This window comes from Aspergillus pseudotamarii (genome assembly GCF_009193445.1).
Source record: "Aspergillus pseudotamarii strain CBS 117625 unplaced genomic scaffold BDV38scaffold_46, whole genome shotgun sequence".
In the NCBI taxonomy this organism is placed as follows: domain Eukaryota; kingdom Fungi; phylum Ascomycota; class Eurotiomycetes; order Eurotiales; family Aspergillaceae; genus Aspergillus; species Aspergillus pseudotamarii.
Window position 1 is genome coordinate 201,042 of NW_022475060.1, and position 24,405 is coordinate 225,446.

General features: G+C 47.3%; 8 protein-coding genes across 8 annotated transcripts; 4 read left to right on the plus strand and 4 right to left on the minus strand.

The window, feature by feature from the left end:
• The first annotated feature begins 413 nt into the window (after window positions 1-413).
• On the plus strand, window positions 414-1,795 carry BDV38DRAFT_253084 (uncharacterized protein). The gene is made up of 3 exons (XM_032055210.1): window positions 414-858; window positions 919-1,095; window positions 1,157-1,795. Exons 1-3 carry the CDS (start codon window positions 487-489, stop codon window positions 1,523-1,525), a joined length of 918 nt encoding a protein of 305 aa, XP_031911238.1. The 5' UTR covers window positions 414-486; the 3' UTR covers window positions 1,526-1,795.
• Window positions 1,796-4,370: 2,575 nt separating this feature from the next.
• BDV38DRAFT_294818 (acyl--CoA ligase) lies at window positions 4,371-6,617 on the plus strand (the record flags this gene model as incomplete). Its single annotated transcript, XM_032062580.1, has 5 exons — window positions 4,371-4,463; window positions 4,519-4,656; window positions 4,719-5,153; window positions 5,226-5,650; window positions 5,704-6,617. 5 exons carry the CDS (start codon window positions 4,371-4,373, stop codon window positions 6,254-6,256), a joined length of 1,644 nt encoding a protein of 547 aa, XP_031911239.1. The 3' UTR covers window positions 6,257-6,617.
• BDV38DRAFT_253088 (uncharacterized protein) lies at window positions 6,208-6,617 on the minus strand. The gene has a single exon (XM_032055211.1). The coding sequence runs from the start codon at window positions 6,527-6,529 to the stop codon at window positions 6,353-6,355; it is 177 nt and encodes a 58-aa protein (XP_031911241.1). The 5' UTR covers window positions 6,530-6,617; the 3' UTR covers window positions 6,208-6,352.
• On the minus strand, window positions 6,208-7,616 carry BDV38DRAFT_294822 (alpha-ketoglutarate-dependent dioxygenase AlkB family protein). The gene has a single exon (XM_032062581.1). It carries the CDS (start codon window positions 7,608-7,610, stop codon window positions 6,540-6,542), a length of 1,071 nt encoding a protein of 356 aa, XP_031911240.1. The 5' UTR covers window positions 7,611-7,616; the 3' UTR covers window positions 6,208-6,539.
• Window positions 7,617-8,303: 687 nt separating this feature from the next.
• On the minus strand, window positions 8,304-10,025 carry BDV38DRAFT_253090 (uncharacterized protein). The gene is made up of 3 exons (XM_032055212.1): window positions 9,425-10,025; window positions 9,311-9,377; window positions 8,304-9,255 (listed from the first exon to the last, which is right to left on the minus strand). The coding sequence occupies exons 1-3, from the start codon at window positions 9,694-9,696 to the stop codon at window positions 8,587-8,589; spliced, it is 1,008 nt and encodes a 335-aa protein (XP_031911242.1). The 5' UTR covers window positions 9,697-10,025; the 3' UTR covers window positions 8,304-8,586.
• A 1,772-nt stretch (window positions 10,026-11,797) lies between these two features.
• On the minus strand, window positions 11,798-14,099 carry BDV38DRAFT_253100 (uncharacterized protein). Its single transcript, XM_032055213.1, has 6 exons — window positions 13,721-14,099; window positions 13,648-13,667; window positions 13,561-13,597; window positions 13,432-13,499; window positions 12,897-13,366; window positions 11,798-12,827 (listed from the first exon to the last, which is right to left on the minus strand). The coding sequence occupies exons 1-6, from the start codon at window positions 13,860-13,862 to the stop codon at window positions 12,455-12,457; spliced, it is 1,110 nt and encodes a 369-aa protein (XP_031911243.1). The 5' UTR covers window positions 13,863-14,099; the 3' UTR covers window positions 11,798-12,454.
• Window positions 14,100-15,648: 1,549 nt separating this feature from the next.
• Window positions 15,649-17,301, plus strand: BDV38DRAFT_143501 (alkene reductase). The gene is made up of 3 exons (XM_032051477.1): window positions 15,649-16,024; window positions 16,148-16,783; window positions 16,831-17,301. The coding sequence occupies exons 1-3, from the start codon at window positions 15,767-15,769 to the stop codon at window positions 17,161-17,163; spliced, it is 1,227 nt and encodes a 408-aa protein (XP_031911244.1). The 5' UTR covers window positions 15,649-15,766; the 3' UTR covers window positions 17,164-17,301.
• A 5,442-nt stretch (window positions 17,302-22,743) lies between these two features.
• Window positions 22,744-24,022, plus strand: BDV38DRAFT_143577 (uncharacterized protein). The gene is made up of 2 exons (XM_032051479.1): window positions 22,744-23,023; window positions 23,074-24,022. Exons 1-2 carry the CDS (start codon window positions 22,835-22,837, stop codon window positions 23,581-23,583), a joined length of 699 nt encoding a protein of 232 aa, XP_031911245.1. The 5' UTR covers window positions 22,744-22,834; the 3' UTR covers window positions 23,584-24,022.
• Window positions 24,023-24,405: the final 383 nt, after the last annotated feature.

The following is a 24,405-nucleotide window of genomic DNA, read 5'->3' on the forward strand; positions in this document are numbered from 1 at the left end:
AGTCGCTAGCCTTCTTTAGACAGGTTTTGCGTCAGGAGTTGACATATGAACGAAAGATGAGTGTCTGGTTCTATAGCGTCTTCCAAGGAATCTCATATACGTGGAGGATCGGGCCATTCGTCGGATCAGCCATCTATTTATGGTCAACCTCACTTTTCCTCACGGTGAACCTGTTTGGCTCCCTCAAACCCTGTCTACCAGGGTAGTATGGCTTCAGCTAACCAGATATTTCACATTTTACATCACTAATGCGAAGTCGAAATAACAATAATCCGAAGCACGTCTGAATCAATAAAGTTTCATCATAACCAAAAAGACTGTAACTTGCCCCGCAGTCCGAACTCCCAAATACGAGGCGATGACTCTCCTGCAGTTCTAGAACTTTAGATCATACCGTATCACCTTTAATATTCTCCCCTCTAGGCTAACTCTGATAACAAAACCGACTAACCTATACAACACTTGTGTACACAATCTACGAACAGAATGCTCATCGCCGTAGTCCCCGCTTCACCCAAAACAGGCCAGGCGGCAATCCACGCCCTACTCAACTCAACCCAGACCACCAAGCCTATCAGCGTGAAAGGCGTATACAGGGATCTCTCTCGAGTACCAGAAGACTTCCTGTCTAACCCTCATTTTCAGGCAGTCAAGGGCGATGTAAGCGACGCAACGAGCCTAGATCTCACCGGCGTGGATGCTGTTCTCGCCATCACCCCTCCGCGATACGATGGCTCGGACATTCTGGCTTGTGCAAGGACGGCATCCGAAAATACGCGTCTGGCCATTCAGAAATCGGGATCTGTCAAGCGTCTGGTCTTGCTTTCTAGTATGGGGGCTGAGCATGAGTCGGGGACTGTGGGTTTCTTTTCAGTTCAATTGTGACGAAGAAAGGGAGATAACTAAAGATGCAACTAGGGGGAAATCATGACGAACCACATCGCTGAGACGATCTTGAAGGATGCAGCGCCAGAGGTCGTCCTGTGTAGATGTGCCTATTTCATGGAGAACTGGGCCATGGCGGTTCAGACGGCGAAGTCTGAGCATCCGCATTTGTATTCATGCATCACGCCTGCGGATTTCGAAGTCCCTATGGTTTGTTTCCTTTTTCTATATTACACACGAAATTGTTACGTTAACCAATAACCGAAACCAGGTTGCCGTCAAAGATATGGGCCAAGCCTTTGCAACTTATTTACTTCAGCCTGATGTCCCGGAAAGCCCCTACGTTGTTGACGTCCATGGACCGAGTTCATACACTCCGAAGGATGTGCAAAAGGCCTTCGAAGAAGCTGTTGGCAAGGAGGTTGAACTCCGACTTGTCGAGAAGAGAGATCTATCGCAGTTCTTTGCCGGCTTCCTCCCAAAGAATGTAGCTGAAGCTTTCACCGAGATGACCATTGCCTTTCTGCCGGGAGGTATTATGGCGAATGCTAATGCGGAGAATTCAACCAGTGATCGAGTGTGGAGGGGAAAGACGGAGTTGCGGGAAGCTATTCGGGAGCTTTGTGAAGGGTCTGGGTAGGTGAAGGCCATGCGGGAACTGGTAATTCATTCTAGACTGCTGTTGGGACTGGCTATTTATCTTCTGGAGGTGTGAACTGAATTATCTGTGGATTAAATTGTACTATGGGTGCAAGTGATTCACAAAATTGCTTGGTGTAAAGGTATAAATTAAGTCAAAGGCCGGTATAGGACTCTTCTTTACTAAATAAGCCTATATGACTACCACTTCCCTTAGAAATGGGATTCTCGTCCTGTTTAATCAGTGGGTGATCGCAGTAGGCGATTTATTACCGTCTCGTGGATACGACTCGTCGCTGTCCGTTCTTTTCCTTCTCCCTCTATGTACTTCAAGGGCCTTAATGGGCTTCAAAGTCACAGACTACTTTGCTCCTCCTATCCTGGCCACTGAGCAGCTCAGCCGTAATAGATCGCAGATATGTGTAGCATCCATCATGCATTGTCTAGTTATTCTGTGCATGGTGTTCAGATGAGCACAACAGCAATGATACAAAGGACTTATAGAGTATTATTGCCAAATTCTTCCCCAATGCATATTACACCATGATGTGGGAATACGCACAAAGGCGAGCCTTGAAACGATCATACCCCACAAAGTGGAGGCGCTTTGGCATCTTAGCCTGCTAAGGATTGGCTCAGCCACCTTTATTTCCAACTAGGGAATGCTAGGCATCAAAGGCACCAGATATCCCACATATTCGCCATGATAGAACGGACAGTAAAGTTCTGGTATTGCCTAGTTCCTGTCTCAGTGTCCATCCCTGTGCATCAGCAGAGTCGTCAAACAAGACCAATTCCGAAAGCTTCTGTTGGAAGACGTGTAATGTATAGAGTATTGCTATCTTCTATACAGCTTTGGACACGATAACTCAGTTGCTGCACGCTTTGCACAAAACTATTATGTCGGGCTGAAGATGAGGTCGAGAGCACCATATATCGCAGCTCTGGCTACACAAGGCCACGAACACATGGCAGTATTTATGCTAGCGGAGCTACCATCACTTCATAAACTCCCAGTTACATCTGGAACCCTTTCCGGCTGTCGCTCGATATCATAGAAAATGAAACCTCATGGCAAGCCAGAATCCAGGCGAAGTTGCCACAAGATGTTTTGACCACGAAATCGCATAGCAAAATCAGTCCATAGGTACTGCTCGTGCTTTATTTCAGCCGACAGCAAAGCTTTAGGAGTGGGGATTACAAAAGAAACTAGATACCAGCAATCACCTAAAAGCTCTACCCGAGGGAGAATTGATCAATGGCCTACTCTTAGATTAGAATCTAGGTGAACAGAGAGCTTAACTTACCTAAGACAAGATGCAACATGGTAGATTTGCAAACTCAAAAGACCAAGTTAAAGCCGCGATTATTATCTCAATAAAGAACCCCCCCTATAACAACATCAGCGAGAGATATGAAGATACACAATCACAGACCAGGAGAAATTCGCGATACCCCCCAGTAATAGAGCAAAGTATCACACTCTCTCGCGATTTAAACGGAGTCGACATGGCCACCGGCGCAAGTATTCCTTCGGGCACCCATGGGTTATGATAGGTCACATAAATCATGGGCGTTGAAATCGAGAGTGCCAGAAAGAGATAATAGTTTCTGCTCCACAGGAAATGATGGAAACCATCATGTTTATCCAGCTATACTCAATCTCAAATTATAAAACAATCGTAGGGCCTGGTAAGACAATATGGCAGACTGCGACTCTGCGAGCAAGAAGCGGACCGTACAACCGGGCCGAGGAACGGTACGAATCCAAGGCAAAAAGCTCCGCACAGATGATATGCATATCCCATGCATACGGGTCCAGGGATCATCATCGTTCATACGTCAAACTGCAGCCGAACCCTCGGCGATACTCGGCAATTGGCAATTATGACAGTTTGTTGCGTTATATTCATATTGGGCGACACCAAGATGGTTACTTCCCGTGGCTCCTTACCTAGCATTTACTCATCTACCCTCGTTCACTCTTTGTGACGTGGAGCCTTGCTTCGATCACTGTTTACTATTAGCTAATCCAAAGGATGATGCGAGAGGCTTATGCCCTCGGTCATCTTGGTCAACTTTTGGTTCTGACATAGATAGCCGAGCTGGACGGTTTCTAGGGTTACTACTATTCCAAGATAACGTATACCATGAAGTGGTAGTTCAGCATGCCGAATACTTTCCCACGGTCTAGATTTTAATAAATAGGTATATAACAAAAAAGAAATAAGAAAAAAAAAAAAAAAAAAAAAAGAAAAAAAAAAAAAAAAAAAAAAAAAAAAAAAAAAAAAAAAAAAAAAAAAAAAAAAAAAAAAAAAAAAAAGGAAAGGGAAAGATAGTATAGAATCTGGTTGCCCAAACGTCAACGTCGTGACAGTGCCAGTTTTCATGCCTTATCAGAATATGCGGTCAGTCCAGTTGCTCCTGCTCGCCTGAAATCTTATCTATCACACGGGCCTACTGTAAGCCACATGGCACGAGTTATGCTTGGATATTGGTCGTATAAAAAAGCATATCTTGGATTCCCCGCAGTTGGAATTTCTTTCCGCGCGTCACACTCGTAACATCCGAGGTCCGTTACGGAATAGCGACAGACAAGGCTCAACTCTGATTTTATGCATTTGGGCACTTGATTGGCTCTACCGTCTATACGAGAATGTCAGTGGACGAAGACCCCATCCATTCAGCGGTGAGGTAGTAGTGACGACCCACTCAATGACAGCTGGAGCTCACTTCCGTGTGGGGAGGATCTTATAACGTGAGTTATATATCCGCCATGAAGTCCCAGTGGTGAAAAGCTATCGTCGTCCCCTTCTTTTCCTGACTCTACCTGGTACTTTGAAACGATGATCTTCGAACCGTCGTCGCGGGTGCCATTGCCCACCACCGATGTTATCTCCTACATCTTTTCCGATCCTCCATATGACCATGATCAACCCGTATTTACCTCCTTCCCCCATCGGTAGAAAACTGAACATAGTCTAACTGGAGCAGATCTACATCGATGCGAGCAATTCCTCGCGGTCGATATCCTACAACCAAGCTCGAGTCATCGTTCGGAAGTTGATTGCCGGCCTGCGTGCATGGGGCGTACAGAGAGGCGACTGCGTAGCCATCCATTCCTTCAATGATGTGTGTTTCATCCAGCCAGACCAGACCGCCTAAATAATTCTAATGGGAAGCCTGATGCATAGATCTACTATTCTATGTTGGTCCTGGCGATCAACGGCGCCGGCGGTGTCTACACCGGCACCAATCCCTCCTACACCCCCATGGAGCTCGGACACCATATCAGAGCATCGCACGCCAGATTTATCATTTCTGAGCCGGAAATCATCGCCCCGATCCACGCGGCCATGAAGGAGACGGGTATTCCAGAGTCGAATCTGTTGGTATTCGACGTCCAGGGTCAGGCTGTTCCAGCGGGGCTGAAGTCATGGCAAACACTGTTTTCCGCTGGAGAGGAGGATTGGGTACGATTTGATGATCTGAAAACGTGCGAAGAGACCGCCGCCGCCAGGCTGTTCAGCAGTGGAACTACGGGTCTACCCAAGGCAACGACGCTCACGCATCGCAATTTCATTGCCCAGCATGAATTGGTCTTTGAGATAGAGAAGCGACCGTACCAGGTATTTTCCCTGACACAATCAACTCCATCTTGGAGACAAAGCCATGAGTTCGAATCATATTGACCATTATAGATCCGCCGACTCATGGCCTTACCCATGTTCCACGCCGCTGCAGCCCCTTCCACCCACTGGAGTCCGCTCAAGGGTGGCCATGTCGTACACGTAATGCGTCGCTTTGACCTGATGGGTTTCGTCACAAATGTCCAAAAGTATCAAATCACAGATCTTGCGATAGTGCCGCCCATCGCGGTCGCCCTTGTCATGAGTCCGGAGGTACAGGCGCGCCCATACCTGAAAAGTGTCCGTGTAGCTTCGTGCGGCGCTGCTCCATTGAGCAAGGAAATACAGGAGAAGCTCCGTGTCATGCTGGCGAAGGATGCGCCCTGCACACAGGTTTGGGGCATGACGGAGACATGTTGCATTGCGACGAAATTCGGAGCCTACGAGCAGGATGACACGGGAAGTGTGGGGAGGTTGATACCTAACGTAGAAGCCAAGTGGGTTTATACCTTTATTCCAATGTTGAATCTTAGTGACTGACCGGAATCAGGCTAGTGGATGACGACGGGAACAATATCTCGGCGTACGGGGTTCGAGGCGAGATTTGCGTCCGAGGACCTACCATAACACCAGGATACTTCCAGAATGCTGCTGCGAATGCCTCCTCCTTCGATCAGGATGGCTGGTACCACACTGGCGACATTGCGTACTGCGACAAGGATACTCTGAAGTGGTACATCGTGGACCGCAAGAAAGAGTTGATCAAAGTTCGCGGGTTCCAGGTCGCTCCGCCTGAACTCGAGGCCGTTCTGCTCTCGCATCCGCTCATCGTCGATGCGGCAGTCATTGGCTTGTCCGGTGTGCTTCCCGACAGTGAGCTTCCGCGGGCTTATGTGACTCGACGTCCCGGAGCAGGCGACAAGCTGACGGAGAAGGAGGTGCAAGAGTATCTTGGCCAGAGATTGGCGAAGTACAAGGCACTGACCGGGGGTGTGAAGTTTATGGACGCGATTCCGAAGAACGCCAGTGGGAAGATTCTCAAAAGGGTCTTGAGGGAGGAGGCCCAGAAGGAGGTCGAGGCGGGCTTCCGACCGAAGTTGTAATATTATTCTCCTACTGATGTTTGTATTTCGCTAGAATACACTCTAGAGTCAATCACACCACGTTTAGCCCACGCCATGAATGTTCCGGACCATTCACTAACATCTCATAAGACATGAACTACTTTCTAACTTGCCAAACAGAGGTAAAGATATAGTTAAAGATATAGTCCAACTCCGCCCCAGGTAAAGATAAAACACCCAGCCCTCCATATACACCCTCTCACCAACCGATATATCCCCCAAACCACCAGTAATCCAACACCAAAACACCATCCCAAACTACCTACTCACTCCCAATACCTTCTCCCTCCTCATCCACACTTACCATCCTCCCCTTCGTATCATTCCACCTCCAAACTCCCCCATCCCCAACATTATACCTATAATAATTCTCCGTCCCCCCAACCACCAACGCCCTCCGAAACGTCACATTAATCCTGCCCTCACTCTCCCCAGCCCGTTTAGGAATACTATGTAACCAATTCGCCTGCGTCTCCCCCCTCATAACAACCATATCCCCACTCGCCAGAGGAAATTTCAACGGCGGTCCCGCCTCAACCCCCGGTTTATGTTTCAACAGAAAATCCCTCTTCGCACCGAGAGACAAAGACGCAATACTAGGGTTTGGACCGAGGAATCGCTCATCGTCAGAATGATAGCTTATACTATCTGTATTGCTTGCATAGTAGTTGATTAAGATGAAATTGTAGTAGTCTTGTGGGGTTTTAGTGACGGATTGGATGACTTGTCGGAGATGGTCTAGACATGGCGGGATTGGACGGGGATGGCATTTGTATTTGCTCTTTGGGATTGGATTGTGGGTTTTGGTGTCGAGGAGGGTTGGAGTTGGAGTTGGAGTCGTGGTTGATGTTGAGGTTGTGAATGTGGAGGTGGCGTCCACCCCGAAGACGGTTGTGAACCTTGGTGTGGTTATCTTTGTTGGTGTTTTTCCCCGGCGGATTGTGTATTGGACTTTGTAGAAGGGGAGGGAGGTGCGGAGGAAGTGGAAGAGAGTGTTGGCTGTTTGGGGTGGGAGGAGGGGCTGGAAGTAGAGGAGGTCGAGATGGGGGTGGTTGGTTATGGGTTTGGGGGGGTTAAGGGCGGTGGAAATGTTTGTTAGGGCTTTGGATAGGTGTGGGGGAAGGTTGGGGATTGGGAAGGGGTAGGTTTGGTGGTTTGTTGGTGGTGGTGGCGGTTGTTCTTCTTGTTTTTCTTCTTGTTGTTCTTGTTCCTGTTGATGAAGTTGATGTTGTATATTGAGAGGGTTTGAGGGTTGAGACGGGTCAGGTGAGGAAGGTTCCAATTTAGGTTTCTTGGGGATGGGTTGAAAGAAAGATTGGATTCGTTTGGACATGGTTTTGTGTATTGGTTTCTTGTGTTGGTTTTGTGAATGAGAACTTATCTCAAATTTATATGGAATGTAGCAACAGGAGCATGATGTCATATGGTGATCTCATCTGCTGCATGTTAGGGCTAAGTGGTTCCTTGGTTCCTGATCAGCCTTATGGATATTATCAGATCGATCGGAATGCGGCATATTATTCGTCAATCGGGAGAACACTTTAATTTATTCTAATGTATAGTTTAATTTCGGGAGGTACATTTCTACTATGCATTATATGTGGTATGTAGATCTTATCTGACAATAATTCTTCGTATTGCTCCCAGGGAGATAAACCTTGTTACAAGGTTTGGTGCGAATATTATACTATGCCTATGAGCCTGAAACCACGACACTGTAGGCGAGATGGCAATGTGAGGGATATCTTACTTCATAATCTGCCTGATACTCTGTCAGGTCGATGTCATGGCCGGCACAGCGATTAGCGGTTCTTTTGTACCCGACATCCAATCAATTGACGTAAAACACCTCTTCGTTTACTTGTGTCTAGTAACACCAAGCTAGTCGGCAGATTCCCAGGCTAAAAAAGGTCGTTGACCCCTTGATTGAAGTTAAATATGTCATAGAGTCTGTGTAAACTGTGGGGAAATGAATGGAAGTAGGATTACGGATTGAAAAAGGAGAACAGTCAACAATTCAAAGATATACGCTTCTTTAAGTCTAGGGTGTATGAACGCGACAAAGTAGGGAGAATTCAGTTCGAGACAAGATACATGGCAAAATTAAATATATTGATAGCCTCAAACAGGGGTAGACGAATTAGCACTTTGAACAGTACACTCACGCATCAAGCAGTTTGACCTCAAGACCACCATATCTTGCTTGCATTAAGCCGGGCCCACAAGATAAACATGGTTTTTGAACATGCAAGAAACACAATGGACGAGACCAAGGAGAACGAAGTATACCTCACCCATCTCACAAGATACTAAGAAACTATGAACTGCTCACCCTTCTCCATCCCACCTGTCAAAATCCTGTCGCTGTTCGATTCATCATGGCTCAATCGAAACACATCATATTTCTCATCATGCCAATCTCTAGCACTGATCACCCGGCCCTTGCTATCCCTATATTGTACTACATCCTCCGCTCTTAGAAAATATGCGATACTATACCGATGCTCCTCTTGACGACCAGACACATTTGCGGGCGTAACCCGGTGCACGCATGACTTGAGTACATTACCAGAGAGAAACCGTAACGAGTCCCCCACATTGATGACAGCATGGTCTTGCTTTGGGGCGACAAAATTCCACGCCAACGTTTCAGGCGAAAGGACCTGCAAGCCCCATTGCTCACTAAAAAGGACTGTGAGGGTTCCGATGTCGGTGTGCTTATTATGGCCGACCTTATTATCTTGCGTCTCTTGCTTCGGATATCGGAAGAGGGACAGTGTACTTCGCGATTTCCCTTCTGGGCGATGTTTATCCTCGAAGCGCGAGCCGGAGCTCAGATCGAAGACATCGGAAAGCCGGGCGAGAATGGTCGTGGTGATCGTATCACAGGCTCGGATGAAGCGGTCAAAGAGCTCGATATTGTCTTTGGCGGCTTTGGGGAGGGATGCTGTCTTTTCGTACATTACTGAGCGGGCAATCTGAACTGTGGTTAGCCATTTGTATAAAGGTCTCTCTCTCGGTGCTTATGCTCACCTTCAGGGTCTCGTAGAAGTCCAGTGTACCATGGACCGCTCCTGCCGAGGTTCCGCAGGGCTCATAGCTGCTTCTAGTTATTCGAGGAATTAAATTACGCATCGCTCATCTTACCCGTAGGTATCACTGCGACGGTCATCTTTCATCTTTGTCATGAGATCCTGGCTGAAGTATTTCTCCATGATGCGAAGAACCTGTTGCCAGTCATGTAGAATTGTTCCAATATTCTTGAGGTTCAAGTAGAAGAATCCGTAGATTTTGCAGGCCTCCAGGAGTCGCTGGGTCTCGTCAGCATCTTTCGCTTCGAGGCGTGCATAGTCGATTGTGGGCAGGGGAGCAATAGACAAGTTATTGTGGGTTTCAAGGGAGCTGGGGACTGAAGACATAGTGCAACTATACTATGCTTGTACTTGAGAGGAATAAAATATCTTTTCAAGAATGTCATCAGGACGTAAAAACCCCCAGAAGGAAATAGTTCTCTATTTGTGTGCTGGTACTAGTAGTTCCGAGGTGACTCGATATGACATAGACTGAGAGTCATAAGATCGATGATTGTAAGAGCCTCTTGCCATGAAAACAAGTGGTAAGCTGCCTCGAATGTTCGACTTGTTCAACAGTGGCTCATAGAGTGATTATTGCCAGCGATAGGGGCTCTCGACCGTTATCCCCATGAACTACGAGCCTTGGCACTTGCCTTGGTGTCACCTTGGTTTCCTGGTTATCATGATCAGAAGATTGTTTGCTATCACACAGGTTCCAGCGTAGTGCTACGTAGCTCGGCCATGTCATACCCATCGTCGAGGTCTGCCTTTCAGTGTTTCTCTCCGGGGGGAGGCCATTGTGCGATTTCACCAACTCCAGTCAGGGATGGAGCTTAGCCACACAGTCATGTCAGAAATGAACAATGGTCGACAAAACCCAACACGGCTCTAGGAAATGCGTATTTCATGCATCGCAGGGCGTGGGAAAGTGACACGGCCTGTGCGCATGTCAGTCTGAAAGGTCTCACTGAGGGAAGATACGTATCACCGCTCGTCATGGTCTTGCCACAGTGACAGATGCCATTCATTGGAGAATAGCATGTTGAGAATCATATCGCGCTGGCATACTCTAGAACGACCGTGTTCGTGCACCACTCGATCATGACCGATTAGTTCAACCACATCCCAAACACCGCTGATCGCACGCAGCTAGACTCGAAACGCCCAAGCGCCAGGGTCCAGAGCAAAAGCCATGTCCCTGCGATTAGTACTCCGTAGTTCCTTTTTCGACCCTGTATAACCCCACCAGATTCTGTACTAGTAGCACGGAGTACTCGTTAGCTGCGTATGTCTTGTGTGGACTAGTATTTGTCCAAGCGCACAGTGTCATCGTAGCCTGCACTAGTAAATGCTTGCTTTTAAGCAGGAGATCGACAAGACATAGTCGACGATCTGTTCTAATTTCTTAGAGTTATCGTGAAAGGATCATTAATCATTAATCATAGCCTCGTATTCGGGCTAAAGGCTGCGTCGGCGATCAGACTAGGGGATTTATCAGGCAGATCAACACGATGCAGAAGCCGAATGATTAGTGAAGTCAATCAAGAATACTCCCAATGCCAAGCAGATAATCATTCTAGTGCCGACTTTCAACCTACACAATCCCCGTCAACGTTACCTTCAGCATGGCTTCTAGATGAACTCTGTCGAGCATATCTCCTCGGCCACCAACGACGCTATTGTCAACTAGTCATACTTCACAGATTGAGTGTTTTTCTTTATTTTTTTTTCCCCCTTCAATCATCTGATATGCAAGAGTATTGAATAAATTTAATAATATTAATAATTGTAACGAGAATCCAAAACACCCCCAAAACAAATACGAGGCGACCAGACCAGGCCGCCCCACCGAGCCAGGCCCGAACGAAGACCGCCAGGGACATGATGCAACAAAAAGCAGACAAGCACCGTGACAAATGACACCATCCACTAGTTAGTAACTTAGTTAGGGCTGTTGAATCCGGATCCGTCTTTCATATGATTCTATACATAATCATAGACTGCCTAGGACGACTGCGTAAGAATCATCACATAATTACCGTAGTGGCAACACCCCAACGCAGGCCACAACCCCAATCGATGATCAAATTAGGTCTTACTCGGAGATACATGTGTTTCAGTTCTAGACCTTACACAAAGTTTCTCCTCGGATACCCCCGGGGTCACAAATATCCCACATGTGTCAATGACATCAAGACAATATAAACAAAAAAAAAAAAAGAAAAGAAAAAGTAAAAAAGTCAGAGAAGAAGTTACGTTGGGTGGGCATACGAGGATAAAGGCGGAATGAGCCGCGGAGTTCCGCGACGCAAGTGATCCGTTTCAAGGTCGCCGAGCCAACAAAAAATTAGGGCCGAGCGGAATCGCCTCGGAAGACGCCGTCTCTTTCACGAGGTTGCCGGATATTGCTTGTATATTAAACTAAATTGCAACATTAATACTCTTAATTTAAAATAAAAAAAAAAAAAGGGTGCTTCTCGGATAATTGCCACATGGCGTGGAATCAATTTTGTCGCATGCCGAATAATGCGCTCCACTGCTGGTGATCTTCGTTCGCTAGATCATCCTTCGTGCTGCATAGTCGATTTACTTTGTTGGTCGGACGCGTTTTGTTTTTGAAATAGTTCAGAGGTCTGTTCGCGTGGCGATCTTCTGCAGCGAATCTTCTGTTGTTTTTCTTTTTGGGGGCTGGATTATGGATTATGGAGATCGTGCTAAAGATTGAGCGGCGTTCGGCATGGCAAATCCTATGCATCCTTGAAGATTTTTTGCCTCTAACTCGAGGGGCAAAAAGTGATATATCATAAACCGTATCTCTATTTGTAATTGAGAGGATGTGTTTATCAACATTAGACACATCCAAAATGACATCACCAGGCCTCGAGAAGCCCATCGAAGGTATCAAGCTTTGGACCTGTAGGAAATCCTGTATAAACAAGCTCCACAAAAGAAAAAATATGGGAAAAAAAAAGGAAAAATCGGGAAAGTTAGTCGAGTATGCATACAAAATGCCCCACCAAGGATATCTATTATAGAACGAAAGAAGAATGAAATGAAAATAGAAAAAAATAAAAATAAAAAAAAAAAAATAAAAGAAGGCGCGCTAAAACCGCGTGTGATGGTCGGAATGGCTAGAGGATGATTCTCCTCCGCCAGCCAACACCTCCACGGTTTGCGATACGTCAACGGTCTTATGGATCCCGCCATCGCCGGAGGCGCTCATATCGACTGTGCCCGCGTACGAAATCAGATGGCTCTGGTCGGATCCAAATTCGGGCTCGGTTCGGGACCCCTTCGATCCGATGGTGGAGAATCCCTTGCCGTTGGCGCCTTTCATTTTGCTGAGGTGCATCGAGGACTCGTCCCGGTAGTACTTGTTCGAGCCGTAGCTGTAGCCGGCTTTCCGGAGTTTGTTGATCAAAATATTCATCGTCGGAAGACAGGCGCAGATGAGGCCGACTCCTCCTTCCGCGTTACTAGGGGAATGGTTAGCTTGTTTCTTGTTTTTTTCGCTCTGGTGGAATGCTGAAGAGGTGGAGACGTACCCTGACAGAATCACACACGTAAACATTACTGTAGTATTGGGCGTGCTGCCCTCTTTCAAAACCAGAATCAGTCGGTAGACACTGAAGGCCGTGGCGAGTCCTCCAGCGGACAACATGCCGATGACTCGGAGCTTCTTGCTTCGCGACATTTGGAGCGACCAGGTCAGCGGCAGCGGCAAGATGAGAATCATAAGATCGGTCACGACGCTAATAACCGAGTCGGCAATCAGGGCAGCTTGTTGATCGAGACAGTTGGCCGGTGCCCCAGTCCAATATGCCGGAACGGGGTCACACATGCGAATTTTGACAATCTCAGCGATGATGTAGTAAATGGTCAGACATCCGAGGAGAACATAGATGAACATAATCCGGCCCCGGTATGGCGCGAAGATCCGGATCAAGATGGAAAGCAAGGCGTATTTCACAAAGAGACTCATGGGACAGTAAAAGACGGTTGCGATATAGCAGAACTAATTGGTCAAGTCAAGATCAGTATAGCCCGAACGTCATTCCATGGGCGGCGGCCTTGAAATACCTTGCGGTAAGTCACCTGCATTGACTCCGGGACCTCTAGATAATTTACACCTCCGCCATATTGTCCCACTGATACCATTGTTAGTGTTTGTGAATTGCAGCGTATCAAAGGGGGGGAATGTCGACTGACAAACAATGGCAATGGCGCAGTATGCCATGAACAGAATCTGTTGGACGGTTAATGGATGCCTCCCCCGTAGGACTTTGGGGTACTTGCCCATGCTAGGAAACAGAACGCTAGATTCAGGTTAGTCACCGAGGTATTTCAACGATTTGGAGATGGCACGTACTATCTTCGACGATAACGAACTGCTTATACCAAAAGCGGATTCCAAACCGCGTCGCCACGAAGATGGTGACAATCGGAATGCACAAGCATTGTGTAATGAGGTTAATTGTGTTCAGGGAAGACCCAGGATGAGTTTCGGTCATTGTTGATGACAACAATGGAGCATTATGGAGGCTCAAATGGAGAGGAAAGAAAAATAGAAGGAATTCAATGTGGGCGAGTCCACAATATATCGATGGCCCTTAACCAAGAGCAAGAGGAGCAACTCCATCGATCGTTCTCATGCATGAAATGTCCCGCTCTGATAGGCTACGCTGGGGGGGACGTCCAAGCGTTTGTACGGAGTAACAAATATTCGGGAAATGCTTGCGAACTTCCGGAACATTGACTGTTCAATGTTAAGGTATGGTTGAGGACCCGCCACCGTGTACTGCATTGGAAAAAAAAAATCTAGTTCTAGCTTGGCCGGCAGGAGGCAAAATGGGGATGTACAACCAGATCGATCTTGATAGGTGCATCAACTTCCCCGGAAGACACCGGCGGGCGACCTTCGAAGGGGAAATGATAGACGCCACCGAACCATGGTCGTTTCATTGAACTCCATCCAGTATCACTAGCGAATACTACGTCGACACTCGGTGGAAGGGCAAGACTTTTGGTGTCAATTCGGCAATTCATGGGGCGCGGGTGGGGCGTCTATTTCACACTACTGTAATGCTGCAGTGAACAGCAACGCCAGCAGTTTGGTACGGGTTGAACTTCCTTTTCCCCCCTTTTTACCTGCTTGGGATTTAGCAGACTTGGTATAACTTACTAGTCGATATTGCTATAATCGGTGATGGTACAGAGTAGTGCTAGACTAAGTGGTCCAGGCAGCATTTGAAAAATTTCAGGGCGGCGCACATGCCACTACTCCACGAGTTCAACTAGGCAATTCGTGCATTGGCTTGCTTGGCTAGCGCTATTAGAATATGCTTTTTTGGCTACTACTACTATCGTGAACCTACTAATGCGCGATAGGGATGCGAAGGGCGACGAGAAGAAGAACAGACTCCAGAGAGGGAGAAAAACGCAGGGATCAGCGGGAATGACACCACGACCGTTGGCAAAAAAAAAAAAAAAAAAAAAGAACCCAAGATCCAAGGCGAATAAGGGGAAGTTCGGAAACAATTTACAGAAAGCTGCCATTGGCGGTTATCTCATTCTCGGTGGAAATGAAGCCGACCAGGGTGGGTGAAAGTGTGGTTCATTTGGCTAACCCTAAGTGACGACCAACACTTTAACTTTTGTCTCGGGTGGAGCACACTCGACATGCCAGTCAAGGTTTTTTTTTTTTTTTTTTTACTTTTTCTCCCCTACTTCGAAACTTCCTCTTCTCTCAGTCTATGACTAATGCCATGCTGTTTTGATTACGCGCGGATACTGTGCCGCCCAATGTGTTTGGTGTATAACTCTTAATGATCCCTCGGTTGTTGTTGTTCCACCATCGACCTGGCATTACTCCGTAAAACCCTTGGCTGGCGCGACACCAAGAGTGACTAGATAGTAGAGCCCTCCTTTAGACATCACCGTGACCAGCCAAGTTGATATGATTGGGCCTGCGAGAAGTCTTCTCAACATACTAGCCTATGATAGTACAAGTACAAGTGACTGCCTCGGAAGTCTCTTCGTCTTCGAAGGTTCAACCCGCGGGGCCCATAATGTCATCGCCTCTCATTGGAGTTCCAGACATTGTCTGGGTCCATCTGTCAACCCATTTCGGTCATGAGCCGTTAGAGAGCAAAAGAAAAAGGAGATTTGATCGACATTAGAAACGAAAGGGGCGGAGAGGTGTTCTTATCGGTCGCCAAATAAAATCCCAAGAAATAAGTATCCAGTCGTAGCTCAAATTTGGGTCGTTCCATTGTCATCGTCTTCTGTCTTCCACTTTCCTCTTATCTTCCTTCCCTTTTTGACAGGGATCCATGCTATATACCTTTCTCATTACTGTCAAACTTTCTGACGTCTCTTTTGCTTATTTCTTTTTTTAAATCCTTCCTGCCCCACTATGACTATTCGCAAGCTGGAAGGCGAAAGCTCCAAGCTCTTCCAGCCGCTGGACATCAGCAATGGCAAAATCAAGCTTAGCCATCGCGTAGTCCATGCGCCAATGACCCGCAATCGAGGCGTTCCTGTGAACGCCACCAGTACCCCTGAGAATCCCAATCGGACTTGGTATCCGGGGGATCTCATGGTTGAGTACTATCGGCAGCGGACGACCCCCGGCGGGCTGATCATTTCGGAAGGTATTCCGCCTTCACTCGAGGTATGCTCTAGTAGGATATCATGCACCTCTTCCCCCCACCCCCAAAAAACACTGCGATAGGTAGAGACAACAGCGTGGGGGAATTTCGTGATAGTGAAAGTAACACATTTGCTGCCTATCTAGAGTAATGGAATGCCCGGAGTGCCCGGTCTGTTTACCGAAGAGCAGATCGCTGGCTGGAAAAGAGTGGTGGATGCAGTCCATGAGGAAGGGGGCTACATCTTCGCTCAACTGTGGCATGCAGGCCGTGCCACCATCCCCCAAATGACTGGGATCCCAGCGGTCTCCGCCTCGGCTACGGTCTGGGATTCGCCGACGGAGTGTTATTCTCATCCCCCCGTGGGATCGACAGAGCCTGTCCGCTATGCGGACCACCCGCCGATCGCATTAACTGTCCCACACATCAAACAGACCATCCAGGACTATTGTAAAGCCGCCGAATGGGCCATGAAGATTGGCTTTGATGGTGTCGAGCTCCACGGTGGAAATGGATACCTTCCTGAGCAATTTTTGAGTTCCAATATTAACAAACGTACGGATGAGTACGGTGGGTCGCCGGAAAAGCGATGCAAGTTCGTCCTCGAGTTGATGGAGGAGTTGGCAAAGACCGTGGGCGAGGAGAACTTGGCCATCCGTCTTTCACCATTTGGATTGTTCAACCAAGCGCGCGGTGAGCAGCGTGTGGAAACCTGGACCTTCCTGTGTCAGACCTTGAAGCAGGCCCACCCCAAGCTGTCGTATGTCAGCTTCATTGAACCTGTGAGTGTCATCCTCTGTCGCTAGACGACTATTACTAAGAGACATAGCGCTACGAACAAATCTTCAGCTATGAAGAGAAAGATAAGTTCCTGCACAGCTGGGGTCTCCTCGACGTAGACCTCACGAGCTTCCGCAAGATCTTCGGCGACACCCCCTTCTTCTCGGGCGGTGGCTGGAACCAGACCAATTCCTGGGGGGTCTTGGAAGAGGAACGCTATGATGCCCTGCTATACGGCCGGTACTTCACCAGTAACCCGGATTTGGTGCAGCGGTTAAAGAAGGGTATTCCCTTCCAGCCGTACGAGCGTAGCCGGTTCTACGGGCCGTTCGAGGATAACGCTGTGTGCTATGTTGACTATCCCCCTGCGGAAGCTCAGTAATTTTCTAGTTTATGATTGAATGACCTGTTCTTATTATAGAGCAGTGGGGACGCGAGAGTTGGGTCTGTATATACCGTTGATCTGGTGATACCCTGCATTGTTTGTGCTGATTGCTGCAAGCGGATGTATATTCCATGCGTTCAATTGTATAAACATTAATGGAACAGTGCATAAAGGAAGGTCATATAAGGCTGTATTCGGCCGAAATTTGTGTAGATCTCTCTAGCAAGTTCAGGTAAACTCAACTAATGACGAGGCACATGCCCAAACATGATCAATGATCAGCACACGTGATGTTGCATGCAGTTCTTTGTTCGTTTGTAAACATTCTTGTAGCTCTTTGCACACCTTTGTGAAGCCTTGCTTATTTTAAACCCTCTTATCATACCTCCATCCTGGACAGATTTACAACCAACTCATTACAATCATTTTGATCCTTAGGGCTCTCATAACAAGGTCTTTCATTAATCATCCATATCATTCACATCATCCACAATGCAGTGACGTCCTTGTCACATGCACCCACAAGGTGGGTCAGGCTCATGAGTCTTAAAAATGAGACCTGAGTCTAGGTAACCTGGGTTAAGATCATGTATACCCTAGCTATCAAGAGGTCTGAATCAGAATTCAACAGAATGGAAGAACCCACAGACGCTTGAATTCTATATGCGTCGGACATACGGAGTATACAACCTTTATATACATGTGACACGAAGTCAATATGTCTGGGAACAACTGTTAGGATTGAGATGCAGTCCTCAACAATCTCATCCTCTCTGAAATAGGTCACCAAGGATAGACCCGACAGCACATCCTTCCAATACATAGGGTCCTTACACACTATTACTACATCCATGCGCGTGTAAGGCAAAGCTTTGCCAATTCGACAAGAACAAGGAAGACATCCTCAAGGTTGATAGTTTAACTTATGTTAAACTTCCCAAAATTGCGTCTCTTTCGTGCGTAATGTTCGGGTGCATGTGACAGAAAGACTGGCAGAATCGTCTGTCACGTTCTCAAGAACTAACCTTCCCTCTCGACCTCCGTGTAATCAAAGCTTTGTGAACTACAATGCACAGAGCATTCCAAACTAGAGGCAAGGCACGCAACGAGACCGGCTGCTAAGAACCCGTATATACACAATGCTTCCAGACAGCCTACGGTCAAGCACTTCAGCCGTCGTATCGATTCTATAGATCGATGTCCAGAAAGGGAATTCCGGGGCATCACAGCGTCGCCCCAGCCGGACAAGATGTAGGTCAATGTGGAAATCAACTTGGAATCGGCGATGAAGACAGTGGTACAGAATCAGGAATGTTTGGGGAGAACGGGGAGCCGGACGACGATGGTGTAAACCGCCAAATTTAGTATGTTACATCAATTATTTATCTATCCAAAACCGAATTGGTTACATGAGTCACAGCTTTCGAGCCATCATAGCTATCCGACGCGTATGCAGACGGCACCGCGAAGATTTATTCTAGTGATGATAACCATGTGGAGGAGATGGAAGACATCACATTTTGAGCGCCCTCATAGATTGCCATGAGACACAAACCGACCGTGACATGGGATCCCGAGAAGCTTGTTGTTCATTATAAGCTCAGTTAGGGTTACCGCATGCTACAGATGGCAGGTCTATGGAACAATTATACAATCATCCCCTTGGCCTCAGGTTGATCTGTTGTTCAAGAGGCTGATGGGTATGCCGGCGCAAATGCTCTGGATACAGCACCGCATGCATCCTGATATGTCACACGATTAAGCTTTGTCTCGGGTCTGTCTTGTTTACAGAGATATATACCTCATTATAGTCCATCTACGTGTTTATTTCCCGACATATGGGAAGGCGTTATGGAACCATCCATCACTATACCTCATTCCCAGGGCAGGGCGCTGCTCTACAACCTCAAATGGTCCCCCGATGGATATATAGCAAGTACTATACGTGGTAGGAATCGGGTATTATTTGCTATAGACGTACTACTGAGACATATTTTGGAACACTCGACAAGAGACTCGGACTACGGGAATAGGAGGCTTTCTCGAAATTGAAGTTTGCTTCACAATCATGTATTGGATCTGATCTTATATGCCAGCCTCTCGTGGGTTACAGCGATAGGAGTCTATTTGACCCTTCATGTTCTTGGTGATCCCACAAAACATGAAACTCAGCTCATCCACGGTAACCTCAATACTACCATGCACCGAATTGATACACTTCCCATCTTGTAACTATCGCGTATATCCACCACGGGATGATGAATCCCGTCCGCGAATGCTGTACAGAATGCCCCCACCATGAAAATCATAATAATAATAATAATAAATGAAAATATATAACTATTTTACTAGCGCCGAAAACATTAAATACGGCTATTTACCTAACCAAAAACTACCGAGTGGGGAAGAAAGTGTCAAAGGTACTCGTATTTCGAAACAAGGGGACTTTCTCTACGAACTGTCGAATCAAGAACAAGTGGAAGGACCTTCTGTATCTTTGTAAACCTTATTAAGTTGTACGCCATTCTTTGATCCATGTTGAGTGCAGTTTAATGGGGGTGGGATACTCTGTTTCTGAATTCTGATATCACGATCTCGTACTTCCTGATGATGAAGTTAAGGGACCGACAGTTGGATCTCACCATTTTTGAGTCGATAGACTCGACTATCCCTACCAGATGAAGAAGGTTCCTAAATGCCGGGCCGTGAAAAAAAGAAAAAACGGGAAGCGAGACAAAAGGTTCGCTCTACCAGACATGTAATATAAAAAGGTTTTGATCTGCAGATAGTACCTGCAGAAACGTGAAGAGTAAGTTTACCGGACAAAAAGCCACCTTCAAAGTAATTTTTCTCGCTTTTCTCTGCCCATTTGCTAAAAGGTACTGCCAACTATGGAATCCCTTCATTCGTTATCGCCATGTCAAATAAACTCTGACCCAAAGATCGAAGTGGGCCGGCAACCACGATTAGAAAAGAAACGTCAAACCATGGTACCGGCTCGCTCCAAGGTCGTAGCATTGTCTGTTTCAGGAAGTTTTCATTTACCCCACCGTCGCCTACTTGAAGCTTTTTGCTGTCTGTGCTCGGTACCAGATTGAAGGAGCCGACGGCCCTAATCAATGAGCGTCTGGTTTTCCAAAAAAGAATCGTCGACCCGTTGCCCCGGATAAGGCATACTCCTGAGTCTAATCTGCCAAATATCCAACACGGACTTCCAACTTTGAGCCAAAAGGGACAATTATGTACTACTGACTTACCTGCTTCGAGTTGGGAGGACGGAGCGAACTATAACTGTCATTGGTACGCTGGATATCTATTGAGTCTGGAGAGTATATAACGCGTTTGAGAATATTCTACTGTCTGCTCGACATCTTCATTGTTTATTAGCCTCTTACCTTCTTCTCCCAGTCTTCTAGTACAGTATGTCATTACTATCCGAGTTATGAGCGTTCAACAAATTCAAGTAGAAACCTCTCCCCTGAATTCCATTATATCCGACCCCGGGGAATTTCCATCTGTAATTTTGCACGCTACCTTTCTAGCAGGCATCTATCTCGAACGTCCCTTGTGGGAGTTAAAGTGAGACAATACGTGAAAGTATGATTTTGAAGTTTGGGCATTGCCGAAAGGAGCTGTCTCGATATCTCAAGGATATTGACTGGGATTGATTGACATGGTGAATCTATCAGATAGACTAGAGAACCATGGTGGAAATGATATATTCGACGAAGACAGGTGCAATGGACGACTTCAGGGCAATGAGGTTCAACAGAAAGAATAAATTAATGTCACGTGACTAAATGGTGACCTCGCCGCCCTACCCCTTCCGCCTGCCTCAATCATCAATTACCGGCAGAACTCCGCGGCAAGGGCCGAAACGCGGTTATGTTTACAGATAATCCTGATAACCGCTGGACAAAAGCCTATACTACTGTCTATTAGCTGAGGTGGGCTTGTGCGGCGTGGGATACTCTGAGAATCTATCGAATCAACGTATTGTATAATTACACTTATCTGGGGGAAGATCACCGGGAATGTCCTCCCGGATTTTACGGATGCTGTTCAAGTACATTACAGTAGAAGTTCATGGTTGAACAAAGACATATATGTAGCTGCAGGATGACAGTGTACATATTAATCCTGATGTGTAGCATAAAATCCACAGATTTTGTTATCAAGCACTTTATATCTTACGTTCGTTGTTTACTCAAGTAGGACACTTCAGTCATGAGCATTTAATAATTAGTTCATGGTCCTCACAAGCAACTTTCTTGTACTCTGTACGCAGGACCTGAGGCAGTGTGAGGCAGTTCCCGTGACCGCGGAACGGAAGAGCCGGAAGGATGAGTCAGCGTCTGAGTCAGCAACGCGGAGAGTGCGGGGATTGTTGTGGTTGATGCCTTGGCCAGGTTGTGCCTATCGGTCAGTGACGCGAAGTATTACGTAGAGGAAATGAATTCAATTGGAGTATCAATTGATAGTTGGACCCTAATTAATATATAGAGAACTATAGAGAAATATAGAGAGAAAGACCATCAAGACTATTGGTTCTAAAACAGGGGAGGTATATGAAAACGGAGGTCGGGGACCGAATAGGTGGTGGTTCGTTCCTGCCTCAGGTTCTCCACGCGCGTTCCTCATTTTCCCGCCCGCCCACGTCACGGTCTGACTGATCTTTTAACTAATCCGCCGTCTTTCTCTCCCTCCCTCATTTTTCTCTTAGTCAACGTCCCCATTTCATGCTTCCCCCTGCTTACGAGATCATCCTCATCAGTCAGCAAAAATACACTTACTTTAGTTCCTAACAGAACTAAAACTAGTGAACTATTTTGACAGCGGCTGAATCATCATCGCCTTGGCTAAACCCCCGATAAACCAAACTATTGTACTGCTGCTGCTGCTTACCTCATCGCGTGTCTCTCCATTCCAATCCCTCTACAAACCTCGTCGATTGCCTATTGTGAAAAGACTGTGGATTCAGTCCGAACTAATCTGAACGTCCCCTTGGTTAAGCTTCAGTGGACGTGCGTGTTGCGGATTCTCTCGTCGCGTCTTCGTGTTTGAACCTCTATACTCTCCATGCAGCCTACATTAGCTCCAGCGCCGCATCCAAGCATGCAAACATCTGCTCAGGTAAGCAGCCTCCGGTTTGTCATCAGATCGCCTGTACCCCATTGCCCACCACTCCCATCCGAGAGACGTAATGGAACTCAAACCATGTCTGACGATGCCTCTCGGGGCTGGTGTCGCTCGCGTCCGCTCGGGGGAACCGATCCGGCGTCATCCAAGTTCCTCCGCGGTCGCGTTCCCTCAAGTACCATACAACAACCTATGAAATCATCACATAGACTAATTGCATCGATAGGACCATGCGGATCAGGGTAAGTGTCGCATTGTATTGGTTATGACGAGAATCCCGGGAATAAAGCAAAAGGAAATTATATGCAAGATGAAGATGGTTATCCGTGCGTCGCGTGCTGTGTGAAGCGACCTTGATCATGGATCGCTAGCTTTGAATCTACTACTTTTCCTAGTACATGCGCGGAGAAATGCTGACGCGCGTTGGTTCTTGAATCTAGTGCTCCATGATCAGCTTCTAGCGGCCCATCAGCACCTATCGCATCCGCAGCCACCGCGTCCCCAACCCCCTGCCGCGCAGCCACCGCACATGCAGCCCAATACAACAAGTCCTCGTGATCAGAACAACATCGATCCCGCGATTTCAGGTGCTGCAATGCTCAGCGGTCCGCCGCAGACACCTCCTCAGCCGGAGCCCACGGGCCAAGAAAGTCCGAAGACGTACGGCAAGCGACCATTGTCGACCTCTAAGCGCGCCGCTCAGAATCGTGCCGCACAGGTATGTTGGGAGTTTCCCATATGCGGGGGACCTTGCTGACTGGGGAACAGCGAGCATTCCGCCAGCGGAAAGAAAGCTACATTCGCAAATTGGAGGAGCAAGTGAAGGAGTTTGATACCATGTCGGAGGCTTTCAAAGCGCTACAGGCGGAGAACTATCAGCTGCGCGAGTACATCATCAATCTCCAGTCGCGACTGCTGGAATCCCAAGGCGAGGTGCCCGAGCTCCCAGGAAACATCGACCTGAGCCAGCCACGAACCGACTTGAATGTACCGCAGCCCGGTGCGGGGCCTGCAACGGCGTCTTCGTCGGCGCCAGCACCCCCCTCGGGAGCTCAACAAGCGCAGCCGCCTCAGGGTCCTGCGTCCAACGACGACATGAACTCCCTAAACCGGATAGCCGTGGCCGGCTTGGGGATGCGCAAGCATCCCAACGAAGAGGCTAACTACCTTGGCAACAACTTTGCCGCTGGTCGTCGGACGCGCCCCGACGAGACTCAAGCTGACTCGGATGCGACAAAGACGGAGCCACCCCCTCATGGGCTTCCCATGGTCTCATGATCGCATTCAGTTGTTGTCCTTTTCTCCAAGTTCCTGACCCTTGTGTTACCTCCAGATACCGCTGTTATCGCCTTTGACGCTGATTGTTTTCATCTCGTACTCTTTTCTTTGTATTATCCCGCTTTTGTGCTTGGGTGTATGGCGTGATGTTGTTACGTTTTCTTTATCTAATGGTTTTTGGAAGGGATGGTGTTCTGTTGTGCCTGGATTTCAAACGCCCAGTCCGACAGGCAGAAGGCCACTGTCTAATATTACTTGTGACCGGGTGTGGGTTGACTCGATAAATACATTGAACGGTTGGACTGCAAGTTCTTTCCTTTTGTTCTTTTCCTTGAATAGTTGCTGTTCAACACATCTATCATCTGCTTCTATGTACTACTCATCATATCCACTAGAGCACGGAAAAGAAAAATTACCTCAAACAAGATACACTCAATAGCAAGTTAAAAGAAGTAAATAGATCTGTACATGCATATCCGACCCTGAACCACACGATAAGATAGACAAGAGTATAACCGTTCATTGCTATTTAAAGGTCTAATTTACCCCACATACAACAACGCACCACACGGCACACAGCCTTGTCCTGAACTCCAGCCAACCTTGCCCACCCAGTCCCACTTGCCGATTGTTTTTACCTTCTTCATCCTTCTTTTATTTCTGAAGTTTAACATACCCTATCTGCTCTAGATTTACACGCTAGTTCATGGCAGATATCTCCTCTGTTTTTATATAGAGTTGTGGATCTCTTTTTGGAATGTGTTTGTTCGTGAGTTGAGAGTTGGATTCTCTGTGGTGAGATTCTTGCGTGGGGCTTTGCAC

Excerpts from the sequence above, each read along its gene's own strand:
- BDV38DRAFT_253084 (XM_032055210.1), top strand. The coding sequence starts at position 487 with ATGCTCATCGCCGTAGTCCCCGCTTCACCCAAAACAGGCCAGGCGGCA. Across the intron at positions 859-918 it reads CTGAGCATGAGTCGGGGACT|GGGGAAATCATGACGAACCA; the intron begins GTGGGTTTCTTT and ends AGATGCAACTAG. Across the intron at positions 1,096-1,156 it reads CGGATTTCGAAGTCCCTATG|GTTGCCGTCAAAGATATGGG; the intron begins GTTTGTTTCCTT and ends AACCGAAACCAG.
- BDV38DRAFT_253088 (XM_032055211.1), bottom strand. The coding sequence starts at position 6,529 with ATGGTGTTTTGGTGTTGGATTACTGGTGGTTTGGGGGATATATCGGTT.
- BDV38DRAFT_294822 (XM_032062581.1), bottom strand. The coding sequence starts at position 7,610 with ATGTCCAAACGAATCCAATCTTTCTTTCAACCCATCCCCAAGAAACCT.
- BDV38DRAFT_253090 (XM_032055212.1), bottom strand. The coding sequence starts at position 9,696 with ATGTCTTCAGTCCCCAGCTCCCTTGAAACCCACAATAACTTGTCTATT. Across the intron at positions 9,378-9,424 it reads CGTCGCAGTGATACCTACGG|CTATGAGCCCTGCGGAACCT; the intron begins GTAAGATGAGCG and ends AACTAGAAGCAG. Across the intron at positions 9,256-9,310 it reads ACTTCTACGAGACCCTGAAG|ATTGCCCGCTCAGTAATGTA; the intron begins GTGAGCATAAGC and ends ACCACAGTTCAG.
- BDV38DRAFT_143501 (XM_032051477.1), top strand. The coding sequence starts at position 15,767 with ATGACTATTCGCAAGCTGGAAGGCGAAAGCTCCAAGCTCTTCCAGCCG. Across the intron at positions 16,025-16,147 it reads GTATTCCGCCTTCACTCGAG|AGTAATGGAATGCCCGGAGT; the intron begins GTATGCTCTAGT and ends CTGCCTATCTAG. Across the intron at positions 16,784-16,830 it reads ATGTCAGCTTCATTGAACCT|CGCTACGAACAAATCTTCAG; the intron begins GTGAGTGTCATC and ends TAAGAGACATAG.
- BDV38DRAFT_143577 (XM_032051479.1), top strand. The coding sequence starts at position 22,835 with ATGCAGCCCAATACAACAAGTCCTCGTGATCAGAACAACATCGATCCC. Across the intron at positions 23,024-23,073 it reads CTCAGAATCGTGCCGCACAG|CGAGCATTCCGCCAGCGGAA; the intron begins GTATGTTGGGAG and ends ACTGGGGAACAG.
- BDV38DRAFT_253100 (XM_032055213.1), bottom strand. The coding sequence starts at position 13,862 with ATGACCGAAACTCATCCTGGGTCTTCCCTGAACACAATTAACCTCATT. Across the intron at positions 13,668-13,720 it reads GTTCGTTATCGTCGAAGATA|CGTTCTGTTTCCTAGCATGG; the intron begins GTACGTGCCATC and ends ACCTGAATCTAG. Across the intron at positions 13,367-13,431 it reads TGCAGGTGACTTACCGCAAG|TTCTGCTATATCGCAACCGT; the intron begins GTATTTCAAGGC and ends TTGACCAATTAG.